Source organism: Mchenga conophoros, linkage group LG7 (assembly GCF_057382185.1).
Source record: "Mchenga conophoros isolate Kocher_MC1m ecotype Shallow Benthic linkage group LG7, M_conophoros_male_GT1.1, whole genome shotgun sequence".
Taxonomy (NCBI): Eukaryota; Metazoa; Chordata; class Actinopteri; order Cichliformes; family Cichlidae; genus Mchenga; species Mchenga conophoros.
The window spans coordinates 4,037,415-4,060,154 of NC_140532.1; the positions used below are offsets into that span (position 1 = coordinate 4,037,415).

The window sequence follows — 22,740 nt, forward strand, 5'->3', positions numbered from 1 at the left end:
GTCTCTCTAACATGTAGCATCAAATCACTGCACGCTTTGATAGTGACATGTTTTCACAGAGGGCGGTAAGAGATACATTTCTTCCATCTTCAAGCTCTCTGGTCTTCCAGTGGTGGTGCGTGACGGGAAGGGTGGGGCAGTGGAAGATATTAACAGGGGCTGTTTTCTGATTTGTAGTTCTGCCATGAGCTGTGCTGACTAGCCTCTGTCTTCCTCTATCTCTTCAAAATTAAAAAATAAAAATGGCTACACTGAGCTGTTTAATTGCTATAAAAGGAGCTCATCATACTGCACTGTAGTCGTGCTTACATAATCCAAATGCACTCTGTCTTTGGACCTCAGTGTATGCCCAAACGTCATTAACTCCCCATAAAAACAAAGAGCTGCACATCCATGCACAAATCAAAAACAACAACAGCTAAAAAGATCTCTGCTTAAAACTTAATGCAGACATTTATGCATCTATATCCTTTATTAATATCACTACACAAAGACAGACATGCCAAAAGGTCTTTCCGGTTTCCTGTGCAAAGTGGCCATGGAAAGGAAACTCCCGTATTTAGCGAGGACACAAATAAGTAGCAAGTGCTTAAGTTGGCAGTTTGCTCCAGAATACCGTTGGCTTGATTAGACCATTAGGGAAAAAACTGGAGGAATTTACAGAGAGAATAAAAGACTGAAAAACAATGAAAGAGTGTGAAGAAAAAAAGGCAGAAAAGAGAGAGAAGGACTAATTTTGTTGGTTTGAACAAGCATACAGAGACGAGCAAGCGCTGTAGGCTTTAATCACTCACATGTAGAATGACTCCTTTCTCCAGCAGGCTCTGTTTTTTGGCAGTCATCACAAAGTAATGCGTGTCATCCTTGTAATAGACGATATTTTCCAGGTCAATGCCTAAAATGACCAACAGAAAGATGTAGTGTTACATAACAAACACAATCATTTTCCTTTTTAACAGAGCTGACAATCCTGACGTCATTTGAGCACAAGAGCAGCAATTATGCCTTTCAAAGCACATAACCAGAGCCTCGGGGACATTGTCATGTCAGCGGCAAACTGTGGCCGGCTTGGCGTCAAACCTAAGTATTTTAATTGAGTGCGCTGACCAATTTTTAACTATGATCAGTGCACAGATTATTTGTCCAATTACTTTTATTTTTGGCATCAACTGCTTCCTTTTGCTTCTCCAGATCTTGCAGTTACCAGTAACAACAACAACAACAACAACAAAAGCACATGTTTTATGTTTTATGTAGTACCCGAAATTCTTAAACTGCATCATACAGTGGGGCAAAAAAGTATTTAGTCAGCCACCGATTGTGCAAGTTCCCCCACCTAAAATGATGACAGAGGTCAGTAATTTGCACCAGAGGTACACTTCAACTGTGAGAGACAGAATGTGAAAAAAAAAATCCATGAATCCACATGGTAGGATTTGTAAAGAATTTATTCGTAAATCAGGGTGGAAAATAAGTATTTGGTCAATAACAAAAATACAACTCAATACTTTGTAACATAACCTTTGTTGGCAATAACAGAGGTCAAACGTTTACTATAGGTCTTTACCAGGTTTGCACACACAGTAGCTGGTATTTTGGCCCATTCCTCCATGCAGATCTTCTCGAGAGCAGTGATGTTTTGGGGCTGTCGCCGAGCAACACGGACTTTCAACTCCCGCCACAGATTTTCTATGGGGTTGAGGTCTGGAGACTGGCTAGGCCACTCCAGGACTTTCAAATGCTTCTTACGGAGCCACTCCTTTGTTGCCCGGGCGGTGTGTTTTGGATCATTGTCATGTTGGAAGACCCAGCCTCGTTTCATCTTCAAAGTTCTCACTGATGGAAGGAGGTTTTGGCTCAAAATCTCACGATACATGGCCCCATTCATTCTGTCCTTAACACGGATCAGTCGTCCTGTCCCCTTGGCAGAAAAACAGCCCCATAGCATGATGTTTCCACCCCCATGCTTCACAGTAGGTATGGTGTTCTTGGGATGCAACTCAGTATTCTTCTTCCTCCAAACACGACGAGTTGAGTTTATACCAAAAAGTTCTACTTTGGTTTCATCTGACCACATGACATTCTCCCAATCCTCTGCTGTATCATCCATGTGCTCTCTGGCAAACTTCAGACGGGCCTGGACATGCACTGGCTTCAGCAGGAACACGTCTGGCACTGCGGGATTTGATTCCCTGCCGTTGTAGTGTGTTACTGATGGTGACCTTTGTTACTTTGGTCCCAGCTCTCTGCAGGTCATTCACCAGGTCCCCCCGTGTGGTTCTGGGATCTTTGCTCACCGTTCTCATGATCATTTTGACCCCACGGGATGAGATCTTGCGTGGAGCCCCAGATCGAGGGAGATTATCAGTGGTCTTGTATGTCTTCCATTTTCTGATGATTGCTCCCACAGTTGATTTTTTCACACCAAGCTGCTTGCCTATTGTAGATTCACTCTTCCCAGTCTGGTGCAGGTCTACAATACTTTTCCTGCTGTCCTTCGAAAGCTCTTTGGTCTTGGCCATGGCGGAGTTTGGAGTCTGACTGTTTGAGGCTGTGGACAGGTGTCTTTTATACAGATGATGAGTTCAAACAGGTGCCATTCATACAGGTTACGAGTGGGGGACAGAAAAGCGTCTTACAGAAGACGTTACAGGTCTGTGAGAGCCAGAGATTTTCCTTGTTTGAGGTGACCAAATACTTATTTTCCACCCTAATTTACGAATAAATTCTTTACAAATCCTACCATGTGGATTCATGGATTTTTTTTTCACATTCTGTCTCTCACAGTTGAAGTGTACCTCTGGTGCAAATTACTGACCTCTGTCATCATTTTAAGTGGGGGAACTTCCACAATCGGTGGCTGACTAAATACTTTTTTGCCCCACTGTAACTGTTACACAGACAAAAAGTAATGGAGGAGAATGGAGCCATGACAGACCGGTTGCTTCTCTGAGGTCTTGAAAGAACTTCTGATTGAAGATGAAGGCCACGCCGCTGATCTCTTCAACTTTTGCCTCTGCCGTTGTGTTCCTGTTAATGAAGTTAGCAGTGATGGCGATGGCGAGCTTTCCCCGGAACTCCTTGCGCCGAAACCCTACAGAAAAGCACGGATGATTGAGGAAGGCCTCAAGGTTAGAAACCAGTAACTGTTCACTCCGTTAGTGAAGTAAAAGAACATAAATTAGAAATGTTAAAAATCACGCTACTTTTAAGCGCATACAATACATAGAATATCTAGAAGCATCTACAATTTCATGACATCGTCTGTCCTGCAGACCGCCTTCTCCAAAACAGTCGAATTAGAGGAGAAACACTCCTGTGCAAAGCTCCACTGAGGTCTCCATGTGTGCGTCCCAACACTCATAGGAAACAGACCTAGTTCAACAGTTCCTATTAACTGTGCTTGGAGAGCAAATACTGTCTGAAGTTGAACGCAGAAGCTAAGATGTACACAAATGCTCATTCGGCCGTGAGGAGCAGAGCGAGGTCAGGTACCCAACCACAGCTGCACACGAAGTGAGATCATAATCATTCTAACTGGCCTCCAACTCGACAAACAGTGCCGCTTCATTTAGTCAAATGCATTACTGATGCATTATTCCCAGTCTGCGCATGCAAACTCGCCTGGTAACGTGTTTCTCCTTCCATCTGCTCCAATGATGACATCAAACTCCAGCTCGCTGACGGGGTGTGTCCTAGGGTGGATCTCAGCTCTCCAGCCAATTCCTAAGAAAACACAGAATGTGTAATCGGACAGAAATGCATTAACAGAGTCGACACTCATAGGCTCTGACAGATAGTTTCATGCACTTTTGGACACATTTGGCAGCTGCTCCATTTACTAACTTTCACTTTCCTGATCTTCAGGAGGCTCAATAAGGCTTTTAAACTCTACGTTCACGTGGATCTCGATGCCCAGCAGGAGTGCCATTTTGAGAAGCATGAGCTGAAGCTGCCGAATACCTAGAACACACACAGAGAAAGAATATGTAAAATAACTTTGATATATTTTGTATTAGTACCAGTAGAAGAGCTCAAGAGAATCATGTCTACTCACTGATATGATCGATAGCACCAGCACAGAACTTCCCATAGAACTTTTTGGCCCCGAGACCCCTGAGATCCTGGATGGTGAAGGGCCAGAGGTGCAGCACATTGTTTCTAGAAAAGGCATCTCTCTTCTCCAGAATCACAACTTTGGCCCCCAGGAAAGCGAGCTCGATGGCTGTACGCAAGCCACATGGCCCCGCACCAATGATCAGACACTAAACAGAAAATGACACAGAAGTTTCAGACAGGTTTTAAGGAAGCAAGTCGAATCTATTCTTAACTTGCTTTCTTGCTCGACTCATAATCCACCTATTCAAGCTTCAGTGTGTAAAACCCCACACTAGCATCTAACACTCAACTTAATAAAACGGTCTAGCCTATAGCTGTTTAATAGGCTTTACCATTATAAGATACATCTATCTTCTACTATAATTATGAGCAACTCCCTAACTACAAAGCCCAAAGTGAGGACATCTTCAGCCTAGTGGAAGAAAAATAAAGATATCAACATACTGAGGATCATATTGTTCAGTCTGTTAGATGTGAATGGGAACAGGAGCCCAAGCTAACCACAAAATCCAGCTTTAAAACAAAACAACAACAACAACGATTTTCAAATTATGCTGCCTTACCTTTGTGTTGGCACAGGCACGGCCCTTCTTGTACTCCTTGTGGCTGGCCCTCTTGTCTAGCTTGGCCCAGAGGGCCTTGGCCTTCCAGTAGTTGAGTTTGGACTTGAGTTTGTGATAGAAGATCCTGTGATCACTGGGCTTTACTTCCAGGTGGTCACATAGCTCCTGGAAGGCCTTGAGAATGCCCTTACATGTGGTCGCCTGGACAAAGTTGTCAAACAGGACATGGGACTGATTCACCCCATCTCCTCCAGCCGCACCGGCACCTCCATCTCCCATGGTCCAGACTAACTCCCGGGCTGTGAGGTCCCCTCACCCCCAGAAAGGGGCTTCTGGGTCCAGCCTCAGCTCTGGAAAAACCCTCTCTCTGCTAGAGAGCTTTAACTCCCAGCCTCAGGAATCTTCATTCTGTAAAAGAGAAAGAGCGACAAATTAAAAAGTATTAAAAAAAATAAATAAAAAAAACCATACATATTGTTACAAATGTAACAAAACTGGAAAAGAAAACATGAAAGATTATAGTTTTCTCACATGTGTGAAATGGAGAATTTTACAATGATGATTTGTTGTACAATATTTTACATCAAACACTTAATGTCAGGCCTCCAAAGCACTACATTCACAAATCCTACAGATGTGAATCTGCGATGAACAATTTCTGATCTGGCACAGTAAAAACAAACAACATTAATTAAAAACCACATCAGTTTATGTCATTCATGACCTGCAACTTCTTGAGTGTCACGTATGTCAATTCATCAAATGCCTCCATCCTGACCATTGTTTTAGAAGGAATATCTGATACGTACATAAGTTAAGATTTTGGAGACCCAGGAGAGTAGCTCAAGTTAACATATTCATTATTTTATGTTAAGTCTCTAAAGTGTTTGGATGTCTCATCTAACAGCAGAGGAAGCTGTGGAAACAATTTTGGAGGGAGGAGACTGATATTTTATTTTATGCATACCGTCCATCTAATATTCTTTAAAAACAGTCCAAATCAGGCAAAAAACATTCCCATGATATTCCTCAGGTATAACACCAGGTACAAAATACAAAATTACCTTTTTTAAACTTTCTTAAGTTTCTGTGATCATTTTCTCAACAACAAGTATTTTCATCTGCCTTTTTGACCAAAGACGACACATTCATCCCATTTTTTATTTATTTTTTAAATCTTGCACAAATCTTCCACCTGGAATTTTATTTTGATGAATTTGATGACCGAATGCTTCTTAACAATCTATTTAACAACAACTATATTTTATATATGACGACTTCTGGCTACTGTCATTCCTCTGCAGCATCATGACCTTAAACAACCCTTTGTATTTCTAAGCATGGAGCTGGACACAGGAAAGGTACCGACACAAAGCCAGACAGGAAACACACAGGGAGAAAGTGTATAGATGCGTCCTCGTGGCACAGACTCACTTCCAGACACAGGAAATGGTGGGTTCACTGCTAAATACACTGTGAAATAACACAACAACCCTTCTCAGTCAAGAAAATCATCTAGCTCTAATAAGGGTCTCTGAATAGCTACATGGATATACTGTGCACAGCTTTATTAAGCTATTTTTAACCGTTTTAACCTCCAGGGGTTAGAGATCATTCATGTTCACTGATGTCTGTAGCTTTGCTGTGATGAATGGGGAAGGCCCCGTCCATAACAAAGTGGATTTGGCAGTAACGTCTTCATCAGCTCTGACCAACATGGCTGAAAGTATACAAGGTAGATTAGAAGGATGGAAGACTATTATAAAAAGCTCAAATAAAAAAAATCAAGCACATTGACTTAAAAACCACCACACAGTTGATTCGGTTTGTTGGTGGTTCATTTGTTTTTAACCAAGCAGAAGCAGTGTTTTGCATTTGCTCCGAGCAGCGATGCAGAAACTTTTCTTGCCTCTTTAAAGTGAAAATAAGAAAGATTGAAACGAATAATTACACTTCTGACGTGCTAGGAATAACTCTTGCTTACTTTCTTACAATGAGGACAGCTGACAGGACATAACATCTCATGTTTATAAGGTACATAAGCTCCAGGCAGGCTGTATGCTAAAGAAAGCATAAAGAATGGATGCGAGGGTGAACAAACTGGTGTGGCTGTGTGCACTCGGAACATAATCTGGCCAACAGCTGCTCTGGTGGTTCTTGCACTGCAACATTGTTTAGGCTGGAATACCTTTCAAAGTAATTATTCTGAGGTTAAACTCTGCTGTTTTGAGGATATTACTAACTTACTTACAAAAACATTATTTACAACGACCCGTTGAGATTTAAAAGCTCGAGCTTTGTTCTCCACTGTCCAGGATGCTGAGCTAGTTCGTGGAAACCAATGTAGCCCCAGTCCCAGTGGCAACACGTGATGAAAGGAAGGCAGGTACAGAGGTCAGCTGGCCTCCTTTTCACACACTGCCAACTCCTCACTGCAGTGAAAACAGCAGGCCTTAGTTTTGGCTCTGCCTCAGTCAGTCAGGAACACGACTATAAGGGAGCAGTGCTGACGCAAACAGAAAGAGCCCTTCACCAGAACAGCCAGCCACACCATTTCTTCTTTGCCTTAACTTGTAGTGTACTTTATTCAAAACACGCACACACGCATCAAAGTGTAAAGGTTTGTGGTTGGAGATGTGCGCACATCTGTGCTCAGTCAGTCCCCAGAGCATACATTTAGTAACAAGAATGAAAATACTGGCACACATTAGTTCCTCTGTATGGAAGTAAAAACTCAAATATAAGATTTCATTGTTGAATCAAATCACACAGACTTATTGATATTGCCCTGATATATTGTTATTGGCAAATATGCATTTTTTCTGTTTTATTTTTTGTTCATAAAACATTTGGCATAATTTAGAAATTGCGTAATTATATGGTAAGCACAGTAAGTAGCTAAATACTACTGTAGAGTTAAAGAGGCACAAAAAATACAAGAAAACAACAAAAGGAGCACAAATATGCAGCAGACACTTTTCTACATCTTTAACACTTTTTTGGTATAATGTGACAGACGTCCTCTCCACAGCAGCAGCTAAGTCGGACACCAGTGGTCTACTATACCAACTGTTCTGCGTATTTTTGACAGTGCCTTGCTACGTCAGTACACAGTTACATTTAGATATGAGCTTGGACTTTACCATCTCACTTCCATGTTGTACCCTTCAGACATACCATACAAAAATTCTGTTGATCAGGAGCAGTTAAAATAAAGCTGCCTAAAAATTAGGGTGAAGGGAGCTAAAACAAATCTTTTCCCCTTTCAACATAACTCAACATACTGTTTACATATAGAAGATTAGGTGATATATCAATACTGGATTTTTTGGCTTCCTAAGAAGAATCTAGTACCCATCCAGAATCAGCCGGGTTGTAGTACTAAGCCCAAATATCAGGGGTAAACATTAATTATTAAGCCAAATTAGCTGCATTCAGAGCCTGACTATTGAGGAAGTTGTGAGAATGTTTAAGATCGGTACTCTATCAGGAGACCGCTGATTGTATCAGCGAATTAATCAGATCAGTAAAACAAAAACTCTGAACGCTGTGTCCTAAATTCTTGACCAGTCTTTTCTTTTGCTGTCAAACAATGACGGAGGAAACAAGACGTAGCGAGCAAAGAACAAAAGCAGTAGAAGAAATGAGCTGAGATTAAACTTTTTGAAATTATACTTCCAAAAAAGATGATCTTGGAAGGATGATGATAAACTGTATGGAGACACACAAATATGTGCATATTGTGTTGCTGTGTGTGCGCGCGTGTGTGTGTCTAAAACAGCACAGCTCAAACAGACATTCCTGTGACATGCTATACCATGACCCTGCTTAATGACAACAAAGCTGACCTATAGTTTGAATAACAGTACCCTCCTACAGAGAGAGCCATGTGCACACTCCACAGCAGCACTGTGTGTTTCCCAGTGGTCAGGAAGAAACCACACAGATGGGATGTATGGGATACAGTAATTAAGAAAAGTAAGGATATGGAATGGGCCTCATTTTATGCTTTTCCAAACTAAATATTTGAAGTGTGCAGCAAAAATAAAGGAAACTCATGAAATATGAGCTCTTTCTGCAATTATCCTGACATCTGGATGAGCTGCAGGATTTCACACGTTCACAGAATTCCCACAAGACTGACACACATGCAGCCCTGGCTGCATTACATCATCCACTAATCTAAAAATAGACACAGAGATTAGGCCAGTAGTCCTGTTTGTGGATGTTTGACAGCATGATTTCTTTATAAACACTGTCACTATAATGGCTCCAAAAACAAACAAACATTTCAAACCATCATTTTTCTTTGTTTTGGTTCATTTTGCTCTTCCTTTGGTTTCACTGTAGAAACAATCTGGGATTTTTCTGTTTCTTGTTTCATTTACATTCCACAGACTTGGAAAACCACAGACTTAAGAGCTTGATCCTTGATTATTTCCTTTATGAATATGTGCGAACAGATTACTAAGGAGAATCAGATGAGCTATGGCTGTTTGCTAAATGCAAACACAGTCAGGCGAATGAACCCAGAGGTTTTGAGGCAGAATTTCTTACCAGTTATACCAGCATAAAATAACTGGGAAGACTGGAATAAGACCAACTTTACCAGTTCTAGAAAGTGTAATAAGAGCTGGATTTTACTGATTTATGCCTTTGCTCATTTCATCCAGTTTGCCTTGGGACGCATTCCATTTTAGCTTTGTTCTTGAAAGTTAATGATTACCTTAACATCCCACGACAGTTCTTGAAAATAGCTAGACCATAATAATAATAATAATAATAATAATAATAATAATAATAATAATTAGTAGAGCAGGGCGATATGGCCAAAAATATTTATCACGATATATATTTGAAAATTTGCGATAACGATATAACCGACGATATAATTGATGCGAGACAAAATACAACTCCACAACATTACTAGCGCAAAAAAACAACCTTCCATTTATTTTCACTTAAACAAGAAGCTGGTTTTTATGTACATTAAAGCTTTATAAAAATGTAACAGTGCAAATGCAAATTCCTTGCTGAAAGTTTAACCAAAAGGCATTTCCAGTAGAAATGGGCTGACATATCCTGAGCATAACCATGTATAATATCCACTGAAGTTAAAAAGAGGTGCTTTGCAACATTAAACTGCAGTGTGCAGTACACATTTTTCGGACCATAAGGTGCACGGGATTATAAGGCACATTAAGCGAAACAAAGCAGTCAGATAAATCAAACTTTATTAAACTCATTCTTCTTGCTTCCTCCACTTCTGTACCATTCATTCATTAATGTTGAATTCTCTGGCAGCTGCTCTATTCCCATGTTGTTGCAGTATATTAATGACTAACCTCGTATTGTGGATGGATTATCTCAGTTGTTCTCCTGACTGAAGTTTGGTCCGTTTACAGCATCCTGCCATGCGATTGCATTTGTCTCTAACCATGAAGAACCTTCACGTTAACTTTTATAAGTGGAAAAGTGTTAGTGTTCGTCCTCCAGCTTCACTGTTTATGTTATGCTAACATAGCTGTGTCACTAGCGATCACGTAGCACATCATTATATACCAGCTAGCCCAACTTCAGTAACCCTACAAACGTCACTGCTGTTTAGTTTCCTGTCTTCATTTACAGTGGGGCAAAAAAGTATTTAGTCAGCCACCGATTGTGCAAGTTCCCCCACTTAAAATGATGACAGAGGTCAGTAATTTGCACTAGAGGTACACTTCAACTGTGAGAGACAGAATGTGAAAAAAAAAATCCATGAATCCACATGGTAGGATTTGTAAAGAATTTATTCGTAAATCAGGGTGGAAAATAAGTATTTGGTCACCTCAAACAAGGAAAATCTCTGGCTCTCACAGACCTGTAACATCTTCTGTAAGAAGCTTTTCTGTCCCCCACTCGTTACCTGTATGAATGGCACCTGTTTGAACTCATCATCTGTATAAAAGACACCTGTCCACAGCCTCAAACAGTCAGACTCCAAACTCCGCCATGGCCAAGACCAAAGAGCTTTCGAAGGACACCAGGAAAAGTATTGTAGACCTGCACCAGACTGGGAAGAGTGAATCTACAATAGGCAAGCAGCTTGGTGTGAAAAAAATCAACTGTGGGAGCAATCATCAGAAAATGGAAGACATACAAGACCACTGATAATCTCCCTCGATCTGGGGCTCCACGCAAGATCTCATCCCGTGGGGTCAAAATGATCATGAGAACGGTGAGCAAAGATCCCAGAACCACACGGGGGGACCTGGTGAATGACCTGCAGAGAGCTGGGACCAAAGTAACAAAGGTCACCATCAGTAACACACTACAACGGCAGGGAATCAAATCCCGCAGTGCCAGACGTGTTCCGCTGCTGAAGCCAGTGCATGTCCAGCCCGTCTGAAGTTTGCCAGAGAGCACATGGATGATACAGCAGAGGATTGGGAGAATGTCATGTGGTCAGATGAAACCAAAGTAGAACTTTTTGGTATAAACTCAACTCGTCGTGTTTGGAGGAAGAAGAATACTGAGTTGCATCCCAAGAACACCATACCTACTGTGAAGCATGGGGGTGGAAACATCATGCTATGGGGCTGTTTTTTTGCCAAGGGGACAGGACGACTGATCCGTGTTAAGGACAGAATGAATGGGGCCATGTATCGTGAGATTTTGAGCCGAAACCTTCTTCCATCAGTGAGAACTTTGAAGATGAAACGAGGCTGGGTCTTCCAACATGACAATGATCCAAAACACACCGCCCGGGCAACAAAGGAGTGGCTCCGTAAGAAGCATTTGAAAGTCCTGGAGTGGCCTAGCCAGTCTCCAGACCTCAACCCCATAGAAAATCTGTGGCGGGAGTTGAAAGTCAGTGTTGCTCGGCGACAGCCCCAAAACATCACTGCTCTCGAGAAGATCTGCATGGAGGAATGGGCCAAAATACCAGCTACTGTGTGTGCAAACCTGGTAAAGACCTATAGTAAACGTTTGACCTCTGTTATTGTCAACAAAGGTTATGTTACAAAGTATTGAGTTGTATTTTTGTTATTGACCAAATACTTATTTTCCACCCTGATTTATGAATAAATTCTTTACAAATCCTACCATGTGGATTCATGGATTTTTTTTTCCACATTCTGTCTCTCACAGTTGAAGTGTACCTCTGGTGCAAATTACTGACGTCTGTCATCATTTTAGGAGGGGGAACTTGCACAATCGGTGGCTGACTAAATACTTTTTTGCCCCACTGTATGTTGGAAGTGATAGCAGAGCTGTACGTTTGATTTTTTTCAGAAATCTCTCAGTCAGAACATGCAATATCATGCTTAGGTAACTAGCGAAACTAGCGAGCTAACTTCCGCTAGCTTCCTGCTAACTTCTAACTCCGTTAAATGTAATAACTTTTGTTTTCATGGATGCCTGGAAGTTAAACTTTATAGTTACACCTGGTAAAGCAGCAATGCTGATCGTTTTATTAAAGATGAAAGAATTTAGACAGTTTTTAACTCTAAGTGATGCTGCAGTGTTGTTTGACCTGAAGTATACGGGGTTTAGGACCCAGATTACTCCCAGATTTAAGAGCATCTTAGTCCGACAAATACGACAATAACAACGGCCGCTTGCATGTTCTGCAAAAAAATGTGCTTTGTTGTGTATCTGACGGACAAACACCAAACCAGTTCCACATCACGGAAGTTGCACCATTTTTACAAACCAATTCTGGTTCATCTGTTTCACTCAACAATCGGCCATGTGCGTATGAAAACAAAGGCACTGCGCATGCGCGTTTTACTCCCATTCTACCGCGATATTTCATTTTCCTATCGTTGCCTAACATTATACTGGTATTACCGTGAACGGTATAATATGGCCCAGCCCTACTAATTAGTCTGCAAGGCAACAACAGGTGTGGTCTGTTCACGGGCTGCCTGCGACTTGTAAATAGATCACACTGACGACAAAAGTGGAACGATTAACTCCGACGTCTACATCACTTGTTGGTCATTGTGTGCACGGTACCAAAACTGGAGACAAGAAAATAGTCACAGCCATCTGCATGAAACACAAAGGTGTGAACAATCCTTCCAAAAGAATCCTGTTTCCAAACTGACCCTAAAAGTGAATACGTTCTACGTTTTTACCCCTAGTGATAAATTTCATCCACATCCATCCATTACTTTCCAGTAATCCTGCCAGCGATCGGCCAATGCGGCAGAAATATAACAAAACAATTACAGCTGAAGTTAAGAGAGGCTGTAGTTAGAATAATGTAAACATGACATAAGACTGATACGAGGGTTGCAACGATAAAAATAGCTGTTTGTTTCTATGAGTAAGCAGGCAGATATGTGGGTAACCAGTGCTGACACTGGTCCTGAGATAACTCCCTGCCAGGTCTAAGCACAAGGGACTAACAATTTTCCTGGAAGAAATCCCAACAGTATGATGCCTACAACTACAGTTTCCTTATCAAAGTCATCTATGAACAGCTGTGTATGACAATAAAAGGACTTTCAAGATGCTTTCTTGTAGTAGATTTCTTGTTTTCATATGTAACACAGACTGAATGTTTGGCGGGAATGCTTATCATCAGTGCTTGCAAATCCAAATTTCCTAGTTTTGGCCATGTGGCTGTCACCAACACAGAGGCATAGGGAAATGGGAATTTGGACCTTAACCTAAACTCCATACGGCGGTATGAAAAAACATCATGAGAGATGTTAGAAAAAGGAATGTAAATATACCAATGTACAGAACATGTTTGTCTAAAACTAGCTTAAACAGAATTACCTGAGATGACAGTAATAATGACCCATCACTCCACACACTGTGACTCCATATTGAGAGGATAATGCACAAATTTAAGTCCGAGTGTATTAATGGCTGTGTTACTCACTTCTGATATTAGTTATTGAGCAGACATGCTCATTGTGAGTCTATGCAAACTACTTTACTCAGTTAAAGGTTGTAGTCATGCACAGGTGCATCCAGCAGGAATTAGGAGAGTTGTGTCTGTTCACATAGCGAACAAAGATTCAGACCACACAGAGAACACAAATAGTTATTGGATCAAATTCAAATTGTCTCTGGCCGAAGTCGTCTCCAAACCGTTTGGCTTTTCGATCACATCCCTAACCCTCTGAAACTGAAGCCGAGCAGTTCGTTTGAGCTGATGCAGACGCTGCCGATTTCGTTTCACGAGCACTGCTAACAACAAACAATTCATTATCCGAGCTTCAAACAGCACAAAAGATGGATGTAGCCACCGTAATGTCACTTGTCGGTTGGTGAAGTCCCATTTCGAAGATTTGATATGAGCGTTTTCACTACTGCCATCACGGCATTTTGAAAGCAGATGTGACGAGTGAGGGGCTCGGCTTGTTAGCCACTGAGTTCATCCTGGATCATCATCCTTTCAGACATTTAGAAGGGCCCAAATTTACAGAATGAACTTAATGTTTTATATTATGACCTAGGGCTGCTCGATTATGGCAAAAATGGTAATCATGATTATTTTCACTGAAATTGAGATCACGATTATTTGACGATATTTATTTAACCCTTTAAGACCTACTATAGAACCAAGTCCACCAGAGCTTATATTATTTTTTTACATGTTGTAGTGCCATTTGTGGGAGCATTTCAAGTTGCTATACATCAATACAACTGTTATAGCCCATATTTTAATAATATGTATGCATTAAGTCCATAGTAACTACATTAATTGCAAAAAAGTGCAATAAGCTACAAAAAAATTGAAAATCGTTGTTTTGGTTTTTTTTACATATATTTCTACTTGGAGAAATTTAAGAGGTTTGTCCCTCAAAACTTTAAATACAAAAAAGTTGCAAAAAATAGTTTACAACAACAGGAAATTTATTTTGAGTGTCTTCATAGTTTTATTTTGGAGATACAGCAATTTTTATATACTGCAGGAAAAACAAAAAAACAATCCTATGATGCAAATTTGCAAAGAAAACAGCATGTGCATCAAAATAAACTATTTCCAGCTGTGCAATTCGAGTTCTAAGTAGGGCTGCTCAATTAATCGAATTTTAATCACGATTACGATCTGGGCTTTCAACGATCATTAAAAATGACTGAGCCGATTATTAGCCCCTCCCTAATTTATCCGCGACACCTTAAAGGCCGGTCCGTGAAAATATTGTCGGGCATAAACTGGTCCGTGGCGCAAAAAAGGTTGGAGACTGCTGATTAAGAGGACCCGAGGGAAGCTCGGAAAGCTAAGCAGAAGTTATTTGGAGAGGAGAGTGACTGCTGTTGGTTGAAAAGAGAGTTTAAAAAAAAAAAAAAAAAAACTTCAGTGGTGTTGCACACTATTTTATATTATTTTTTTAAAGTCATTGTTAACCCTTTAAAGCCGGTCAGAGCAGCACGCTCCGTTTTGCGTAACTATTTTTAAATCCCTGTAGAACCTGAACCGTGTAAGCTAGCGCAATAATTTGTTTTGCATATGAAACCGGAGGAGTTGTACTTACATCTGATGCCATCAGCTTGTCCTCGGTCACGGTTTCGTTCCACATATAGCTTTGCAAAAATTGCATAAAAAGCGCTTGCAGCAACAAAAACATAATATTCCAGAAACACGCTTTGCCGTTCCTATCAGCTGTTCGTAACACTTCCCACAGTGAAATGATGCACATGCTGTTTTCTTTGCAAATTTGCATTATAGGATTGTTTTTTGTTTTTCCTGCAGTATATAAAAATTGCTGTATCTCCAAAATAAAACTATGAAGACACTCAAAATAAATTTACTGTTGTTGTAAACTATTTTTTGCAACTTTATTGTATTTAAAGTTTTGAGGGATAAACCTCTTAAATTTCTCCAAGTAGAAATATATGTAAACAAAACAAAAGCGATTTTCAATTTTTTTTGTAGTTTATTGCACTTTTTTGCAATTAATGTAATTACTATGGACTTAATGCATACATATTATTAAAATATGGGCTATAACAGTTGTATTGATGTATAGCAACTTGAAATGCTCCCACAAATGGCACTACAGCATGTAAAAAAATAATATAAGCTCTGGTGGACTTGGTTCTATAGTAGGTCTTAAAGGGTTAAATAAATATCGTCAAATAATCGTGATCTCAATTTCAGTGAAAATAATCGTGATTATCATTTTTGCCATAATCGAGCAGCCCTAGTTCTAAGCATCCCAGAAACTATTCAGAATAGTCAAACATGACTTATAAAAACACCAGTATAGGCTTTTAAGGCCTACAAGTAAAAAACTACATTTTCCGCGAATATGGCGTCACTTCTGGTTTTGGACGAACAGCTGATCGGCTCGGCAAAGCGTGTTTCTGGAATATTATGTTTTTGTTCCTGCAAGCGCTTTTTATGCAATTTTTTGCAAAGCTTTATGTGGAAGGAAACTGTGACTGAGGACAAGCTGATGGCATCAGATGTAAGTTTCATATGCAAAAAAAAATTATTGCGCTAGCTTACATGGTTCAGGTTCTACAGGGATTTAAAAATAGTTACACAAAACGGAGCGTGCTGCTCTGACCGGCTTTAAAGGGTTAACAATAACAATGTATTGAATAATGACTTTAAAAAAAATAATATAAAATAGTGTGCAAATACTGATAACAGTGCAAATGTTTGCAATATAAGAAATAAATGAAAAATGTAAACATCTAAGTTTAGTGAACTATGCAGTGTTGCTCTGTGGTGCAGCTACTACACCGTAGCAAAGTTTACACACTGTGTCTACTTGATCCACGTCTGACTCCGCGAACCCATAATGTTTCCACACCACTGAAGTTTTTTTGGTTTTTTTTACCTCTCTTTTCAACCAACGACAGTCACTCTCCTCTCCAAATAACTTCTGCTTAGCTTTCCGAGCTTCCCTTGGGTCCTCTTAATTGTTGTGACACGTGTTCGAAATGCAGAGAGGAGCGCTCGATTTGCTACACGGAGCAGCGCGAGAGTAAAGCTTGAGGGAGGTGCTAATAATCGGCTCAGTCATTTTTAATGATCGTGGAAAGCCCAGATCGTAATCGTGATTAAAATTCGATTAATTGAGCAGCCCTATTATGACCTCAAATTATGTTTTCCCAGTATACAAACCCTTAGGTTTTTTTTGTATCTGATGCCCTCATCTAATTTCCATTAACGTCAACAAGAGAAGCTCCAACTTCCTCCAACAAGCTGTGTAGTTTGCAGTATCGCTTACTAAGACTGAATAAATGACTATCCAGCTATTTGTTTATTGCTTATGTATTCAGTTGTGAATTTTTTAAAATATATTACATCTCAGCTTAGTTTCATCACAAGATATTACTGTTTGTTTGTTTCACTGTTGGACAGCAAACAGTCCTGGAGGCACACTTCTATCTGTACTGTCACAGCCAGATATCTGCAGCACCACGATGGAGTTCTTGGACTTTGTGAGAGAACAAATAAAAAGAAAAAAAAGAAAAAGAAATATTTTGTTGCTTCTCTCTGGGCAATTCTTTCAGTTGCAAACATTGCAGAAATAACATCAAAGACATGATTGGAAATTATTTGCATCGTGATTTTGTCAAATAAAATCTGACTCCACACATGTCGTCAGTAAAAACTTTAAATAAATAAATAAATAAATACATCTTGAGAGTCAGACTCATGGATGAAGAGGGAGAGCTTGATCGAGCGCAGGAGGCAAGTATCTATGGGGAAAGGTGGAGACTAATGTCTATATTCATAGATCCGTGAACGCTAAATGAGGCAAAGGGATAGAATTGCAGCTACGGCGTTTTATATCATGAAGAAAACATTTTCAAAACCTTAGAAATGCCCCTTTTTATTGGCTTCATTTACACCCAATTACTTTAAAACTCAAATAGAATAGCTAAGAAGCCACATCCAGCTCCACTTGATGTACTTGTAGAATTTAATCTGAGAGAATAAAGTGGTTCCTGGAAACAAGTACTCCAGGATTTATACTGGTCCCAGTCTGCTCAGTTGTGCTGCCAAGACAATCCTCAATTATGCCCAAATCCGGTTTTAAATGAATCTGAGCCTCATTGCGTTTCAGAATCTGTTGGACTATATCCAACCCTTTCCAACCATGAAAAGAAATCTTAAATAGCATGTTTTAAAAAGCACAATATAAAGAAATTTACCCCAGAATAGCTGACATGACTCAGGGGAGCAGTTTCCGATGACAATGGGTCTTTTGTACAACCTACATATTAGTAATTGCCTCAAGGGAGTCTGGGCACAGGCTCAGCCTGCTCTTGCTTGCTTATGGGTGTCAAACATGGTCAATTAGAGCGTCCTGGCAGCTCCGGCCAAAGCTGTTTGATTTAGGAATCCTCTCAAATTCAAGCTGAAATGCCACTTCCCCAACTTATGTGCTGTTCATAACAAGTCTTGACTAGTGTAGAATAGTATTTATGCTATGCAAACATAGATACAATGAACCATGGACGGTAGAAAAATGCAAAACCATTACTCAGCAAAGCTTTTACTGCATCAGCGTTATCAATAGCACTACTCATAAAAATCTGCATGGGTTTTCACATTTGGTTATCTGTATACATTTTACATCTGAGCACATACTGAAATAAAAGCACATATCAGGTTACTTGTATACTCCAAACCCTTCTTAACAGCAGACTAAGAAATGTAGTCTGAGGCAGACGCTGGTCTCCGTGTATTAGTTATGGTCGGAGTCGGGATATGCAGACGGCCAACAGGACTTCAGTTTAAACGTCCACTGATCATCCAACATCAGAGTTTTCTGATGTCAAAGCGAACATCTCACTGCATGTCCAGGAAGAACGATGGACAGAAGAAAAAACAGCTCGGCTGTCATGTGAAAACAAACCTTAGAGGTCGTATGATTTGGTTCCACACTGAATGCACACAGGCTAACCCAAACTGGGTTTTTGATTCTTGCCATAGGAAAACTAAACTATAACTCTGTTCCCAATCTTCTTACCTCTTAAACCACATTAATTACACCTCAAACATGAAGAATGCCACAGCCAATGTAAAAAACAGGGTGAAATAAGGAAACACAGAACGAGAAACTAACTGATATTCCCGGCACTGATAATTAGGGCTGTGCGATCTGACCCAAATCTCATATCCCGATATAAGACATCTATCACCCCGATAACGATATAAATCACAAAAATGTAACATTTTCTGTAAATTCTGTGAATCTCGGGCAGAAGTGTTTCCAGCTGGGCGTCGTGTAGCTGGAGTCGAGTGTTTTAGCCGATGCATGAAACGATACATTTTTTAAACATAAGTTGTAATGGCCGCTGTTTTCTTTGTGAGTATTTATTACACGGCGTGCTGCGGGGAAAAGCCTGTTCTAACGTTTGAGTCTAAGGTTTATTTTTTAGCACCGGACGGCTCTTTTTTACTTCTCATCCGTAAATCCTCTGTATACTATTTTACGTGATTCGGTTTATTTTGAAAAGTCTCAACAGGATCTTGAGCTTTATTGTGAAAGGTTTATGTGGAAAATAAACAAGCAGACACACGATGGTTTTACTGTCATTGTTGCTAACGACAACGCTTAAAAACAGGCGCTTGTCCGTCCGTAGTGTGGTTATATTAAATATAAGAGAAAGAGAAAACTTTAAGAAATTAATACAGCCACTACAGTGACCATCAAAACCATGAAAAAATATTACCGTAAACAGTTTATTTTGCGACACCACGAAACAAACGATAGCGTAAAATGAAACGATAGATGTTTTTACATCGTCATCCGATATATATCGTTATATCGAACAGCCCTACTGATAATGTTATTTACCTGTGTGATTATGATACAAGAAATAGCTGCTATAATAAAAGAGATCCGTCCTCTGGCATGCGGTTCTGATATTATGATAGTACAACATTCAATACTCAGCAATGGAAGAACTAGGAGATACTGTTTCCAGCAGGCAGGCACCAGTGCCGCGTTTCAATATTTTATTTTGTTTTGTTTTTGATGACAAACATCATCTAAAAAGAGCAAAGTACATTGATTGGAACGTGCAACAGTGAACTACAACCAGCACAGCCCATAATCCCATCACATCTATGTTTGCTTTCTCTAATCTCTGCACGTGGGCGCAGCTGTGAGTAGTTCAGATGGTAAACAAATTGCAGGACTCTGTCGAGTCGATATAAGGGAAGCAGAATCTCTGACTAGCTAAACCTACAGTTGCCGAAATCTTTCATTTGGGTCGGTCATCCTCAACGTGTTAGTATCGCTGCGTGCAGTGTGGCAGCAACAGGGAGCATCAAAAACCAGGTATTAAGACCTATCTTTAGCAGAATGAGGTTTACCCAGTAAACAGCCTGTCTTTCACACAGTCGATAACTAATTATCCCATTTGCCCTCTTAGGTTACTGTATAACTCACTGCATAACTAAGCAATGATTTATAAAGGATATTTCTGTTAACCAATAAAATGAGTCACACGCGTCACTTTAGCTGTGATCAGGATAAAAGCACCAGAAGAATATTTTCTAATTGGAGAAAACAAACTGTACATATGCCTCAAAATAGTCCAAATTAAACACATGGCCATCAGAAATATCAGATGGTGCATTACTGTTTGATCATGAGCAGATGTGTTGGAAATGTTACAACTACCAAGAAGCAATAAATAGGTAAAAGTAGAGTTATGCAGTGTGCGAGCTGTGCTTTCATCCTCTTTTCAGACCAGTACATGTATTTTTTTGCTGTTTTACACAGTGTGCAGACAGTTGAATCAGAACATGCAAGGTTGGCTTTCTTCCCAGCCTCGCAATGCGAGTTGAGCAGCAGACCAGAGGAAATCCAACCTTCCAGAGTGTACTGAAGAGCTGCTGCAGTAGGAAGGTAACCGAACACCCACGCAGCACCACGAGGCATGATTGCTTTATAGAAGCAAGCATGAAAACAGATTCCTTCCAAATTACACTTTAATCCCTGTCACCTACTACAAGGTGGTAGGAAAATCATGCTTAGCAGGTGCAGCACAGATTGCATTTAGACACTAGATGAAAACTGAGGAATTCACTGCTTCACTGTAAATCATATTTGAAATGATCAAATGAACACAAAGCAGTGGAGGGATGTGGACGAACTGGAAAAGAAACTGAGTCACAATTCATTCCAAAGTAAAAGGAGACAAAGGGGGATTCACAAGTCTTGTGTAGTTTAGTGAAGCCGATCAAAGTGTTGGTGTTAAGGTTAGCTGATCAAACGTCTTCACAGCTCCAGCCGAACCCTAAACCTCGAGACAAGAGTTCACGTCCACATTTTAAACAGCCGTCAAGTCCTGTTCTATACTCCTGATCCCAGGTCTGTTTAACATCTTGTGTAACCGCCAAGTGGATATTAGAGGACTGATCTGTGAACACATGATGGAATAAAACACAGATCTGAGCAGAGAGCACAGATGATAGCAAATTAGGAGCCCTAACGAGGTAAAGCAATCATTATTACAGTTCAAAAGGGTAACAAGCTGATGTTATTGCTATCATTCTACACGCCTACTCTAAAGTTGAAGTCTGGTTTGTCATCCCTCACGTGACACCACACATGGCAGCAAGTGTGTGACATCATGTGAAATAAACACCGGATTGAGACGTTTCAATCATCAAAAGGAGCAACAAGAGAAAACCTGATTCAACTATATTGGCAAGAAAGATGATTTTAACACCTTGTCAAGACACAATTAACATTACATTCAATAAAAATCAATGTTTTGTCATGACAGGCAGAAAAGGATTCAATATGAATTCGCTATGAAAGCAGTGCTGATGTAATGTGTGGAGACTAGGTTAGAGGACAGAGACGTGGAATATTAAATGTGTGGATGTCAGTCACAAATCTGTGCAATGTGTTGACTTTAAGACTTATCAATGCTCTTGATAAGAGGGGGAAAAAAGTGGTGATTTATTGGTCGGTTATTTCACCGTCTATATTTTAGTTTTGTATGCAAAGAAAATCTTTTTGGTTTTTTTACCCGTACTACTTCGATGAACTAAAACGTTTTTTTAGTTTGGCTTAGCTTCAGTTCTGGTTTTAGTTTTGTTAACTACATCAGCCTCGTATCTATGTCACTACTACCCTTATTTCTCCCTGCTTTTTCATATTTCTCTTACACAACAATGGTTTCAAAAACAATTACAAAAATAAGGATTAAGTTAAACCAACATTACCCATCGATCCCATCTATGGCAGCGTTTCCGTGCAGCAGAAACAACTAAAAACATATAATGCTTCCAGTGTTGTTAGAGATCGCGCCCTGAGATGTATCCCGAGTAGAGAAGAGAAACTACAACAGTGTGCCGTAAAAATGGGTTTTGTGAGGTAGCTGAGAAAATACACACACTTAAGCAAAAAAGCAACGGCGCAGAGAGTCTCAGTAGCCTGTTTGCTTGTCACATGAAGATGTGTAGGATCAGAGTTTCTGCTGCACTGGCTGACGTAAGATAGTAGCCTTTATAGAGTTCAAGGAGCAGCAGACTGGCAACATGTATCACTGGCGTAGCCTCTGGAATGCATTTGTCATACTGACCCACTTCTGATCTCTAAGGTGGAAGAAACAGCCAAGAAGTAAGTCTTTAATCTAGAGCTGTGGGAAATCACAAAAGCAAATGGACAGGAGCCATGCTGGAAGTCATGCAGCTTTGACTAGTGATTATTCCACCAAATCTCATTTATTTTTCTTACTATGGGGGGGAAAAAAGAACGGTGGCAGATAAAGCAACTATCTCAGACTTTTTGTGGGATCTCCAAACCTTAAAGGGTGGAAACAATATGGCATCATCCAGGCTGTTTGGTTTTATTACACCCGTGTGACTCAGCAGTCAACACAGGAATATACTCATCATCACAGGAATATACTCATCATCACAATCTCATCCACCTAAGTACAAAGTTGAAATGGTAACTGGATATTCTTGCAATGAGTGTTTGCTAAAGAAATGGAACCTTAAGCAGTTCACAACATTCCTTCTAGTTACAGCTGTCTCTCCTTTTAAGGACTTACAGCAGGCTAGACTTGCTATAACACGCATAGTAGTTTAATATTGTGGTGGGATGGAGGGGGGGGCACC

The 22,740-nt window shown here is 40.2% G+C and overlaps 1 protein-coding gene across 31 annotated transcripts in view; it reads right to left on the reverse strand.

The window, feature by feature from the left end:
* Positions 1–22,740, reverse strand: part of mical3a (microtubule associated monooxygenase, calponin and LIM domain containing 3a) — an 81,870-nt gene that overhangs the window by 40,177 nt on the left and 18,953 nt on the right. For all 31 annotated transcript variants that reach the window (XM_085281576.1, XM_085281580.1, XM_085281590.1 and 28 more), the window contains 6 exons: positions 4,683–5,090; positions 4,058–4,265; positions 3,847–3,963; positions 3,625–3,726; positions 2,939–3,094; positions 795–895 (listed from right to left, as the gene is read on the reverse strand). In XM_085281576.1, the coding sequence (XP_085137702.1) occupies positions 795–895; positions 2,939–3,094; positions 3,625–3,726; positions 3,847–3,963; positions 4,058–4,265; positions 4,683–4,961 (963 nt within the window). In that variant the 5' untranslated portion in view covers positions 4,962–5,090. The remainder of the gene's footprint in view (positions 1–794; positions 896–2,938; positions 3,095–3,624; positions 3,727–3,846; positions 3,964–4,057; positions 4,266–4,682; positions 5,091–22,740) is intronic.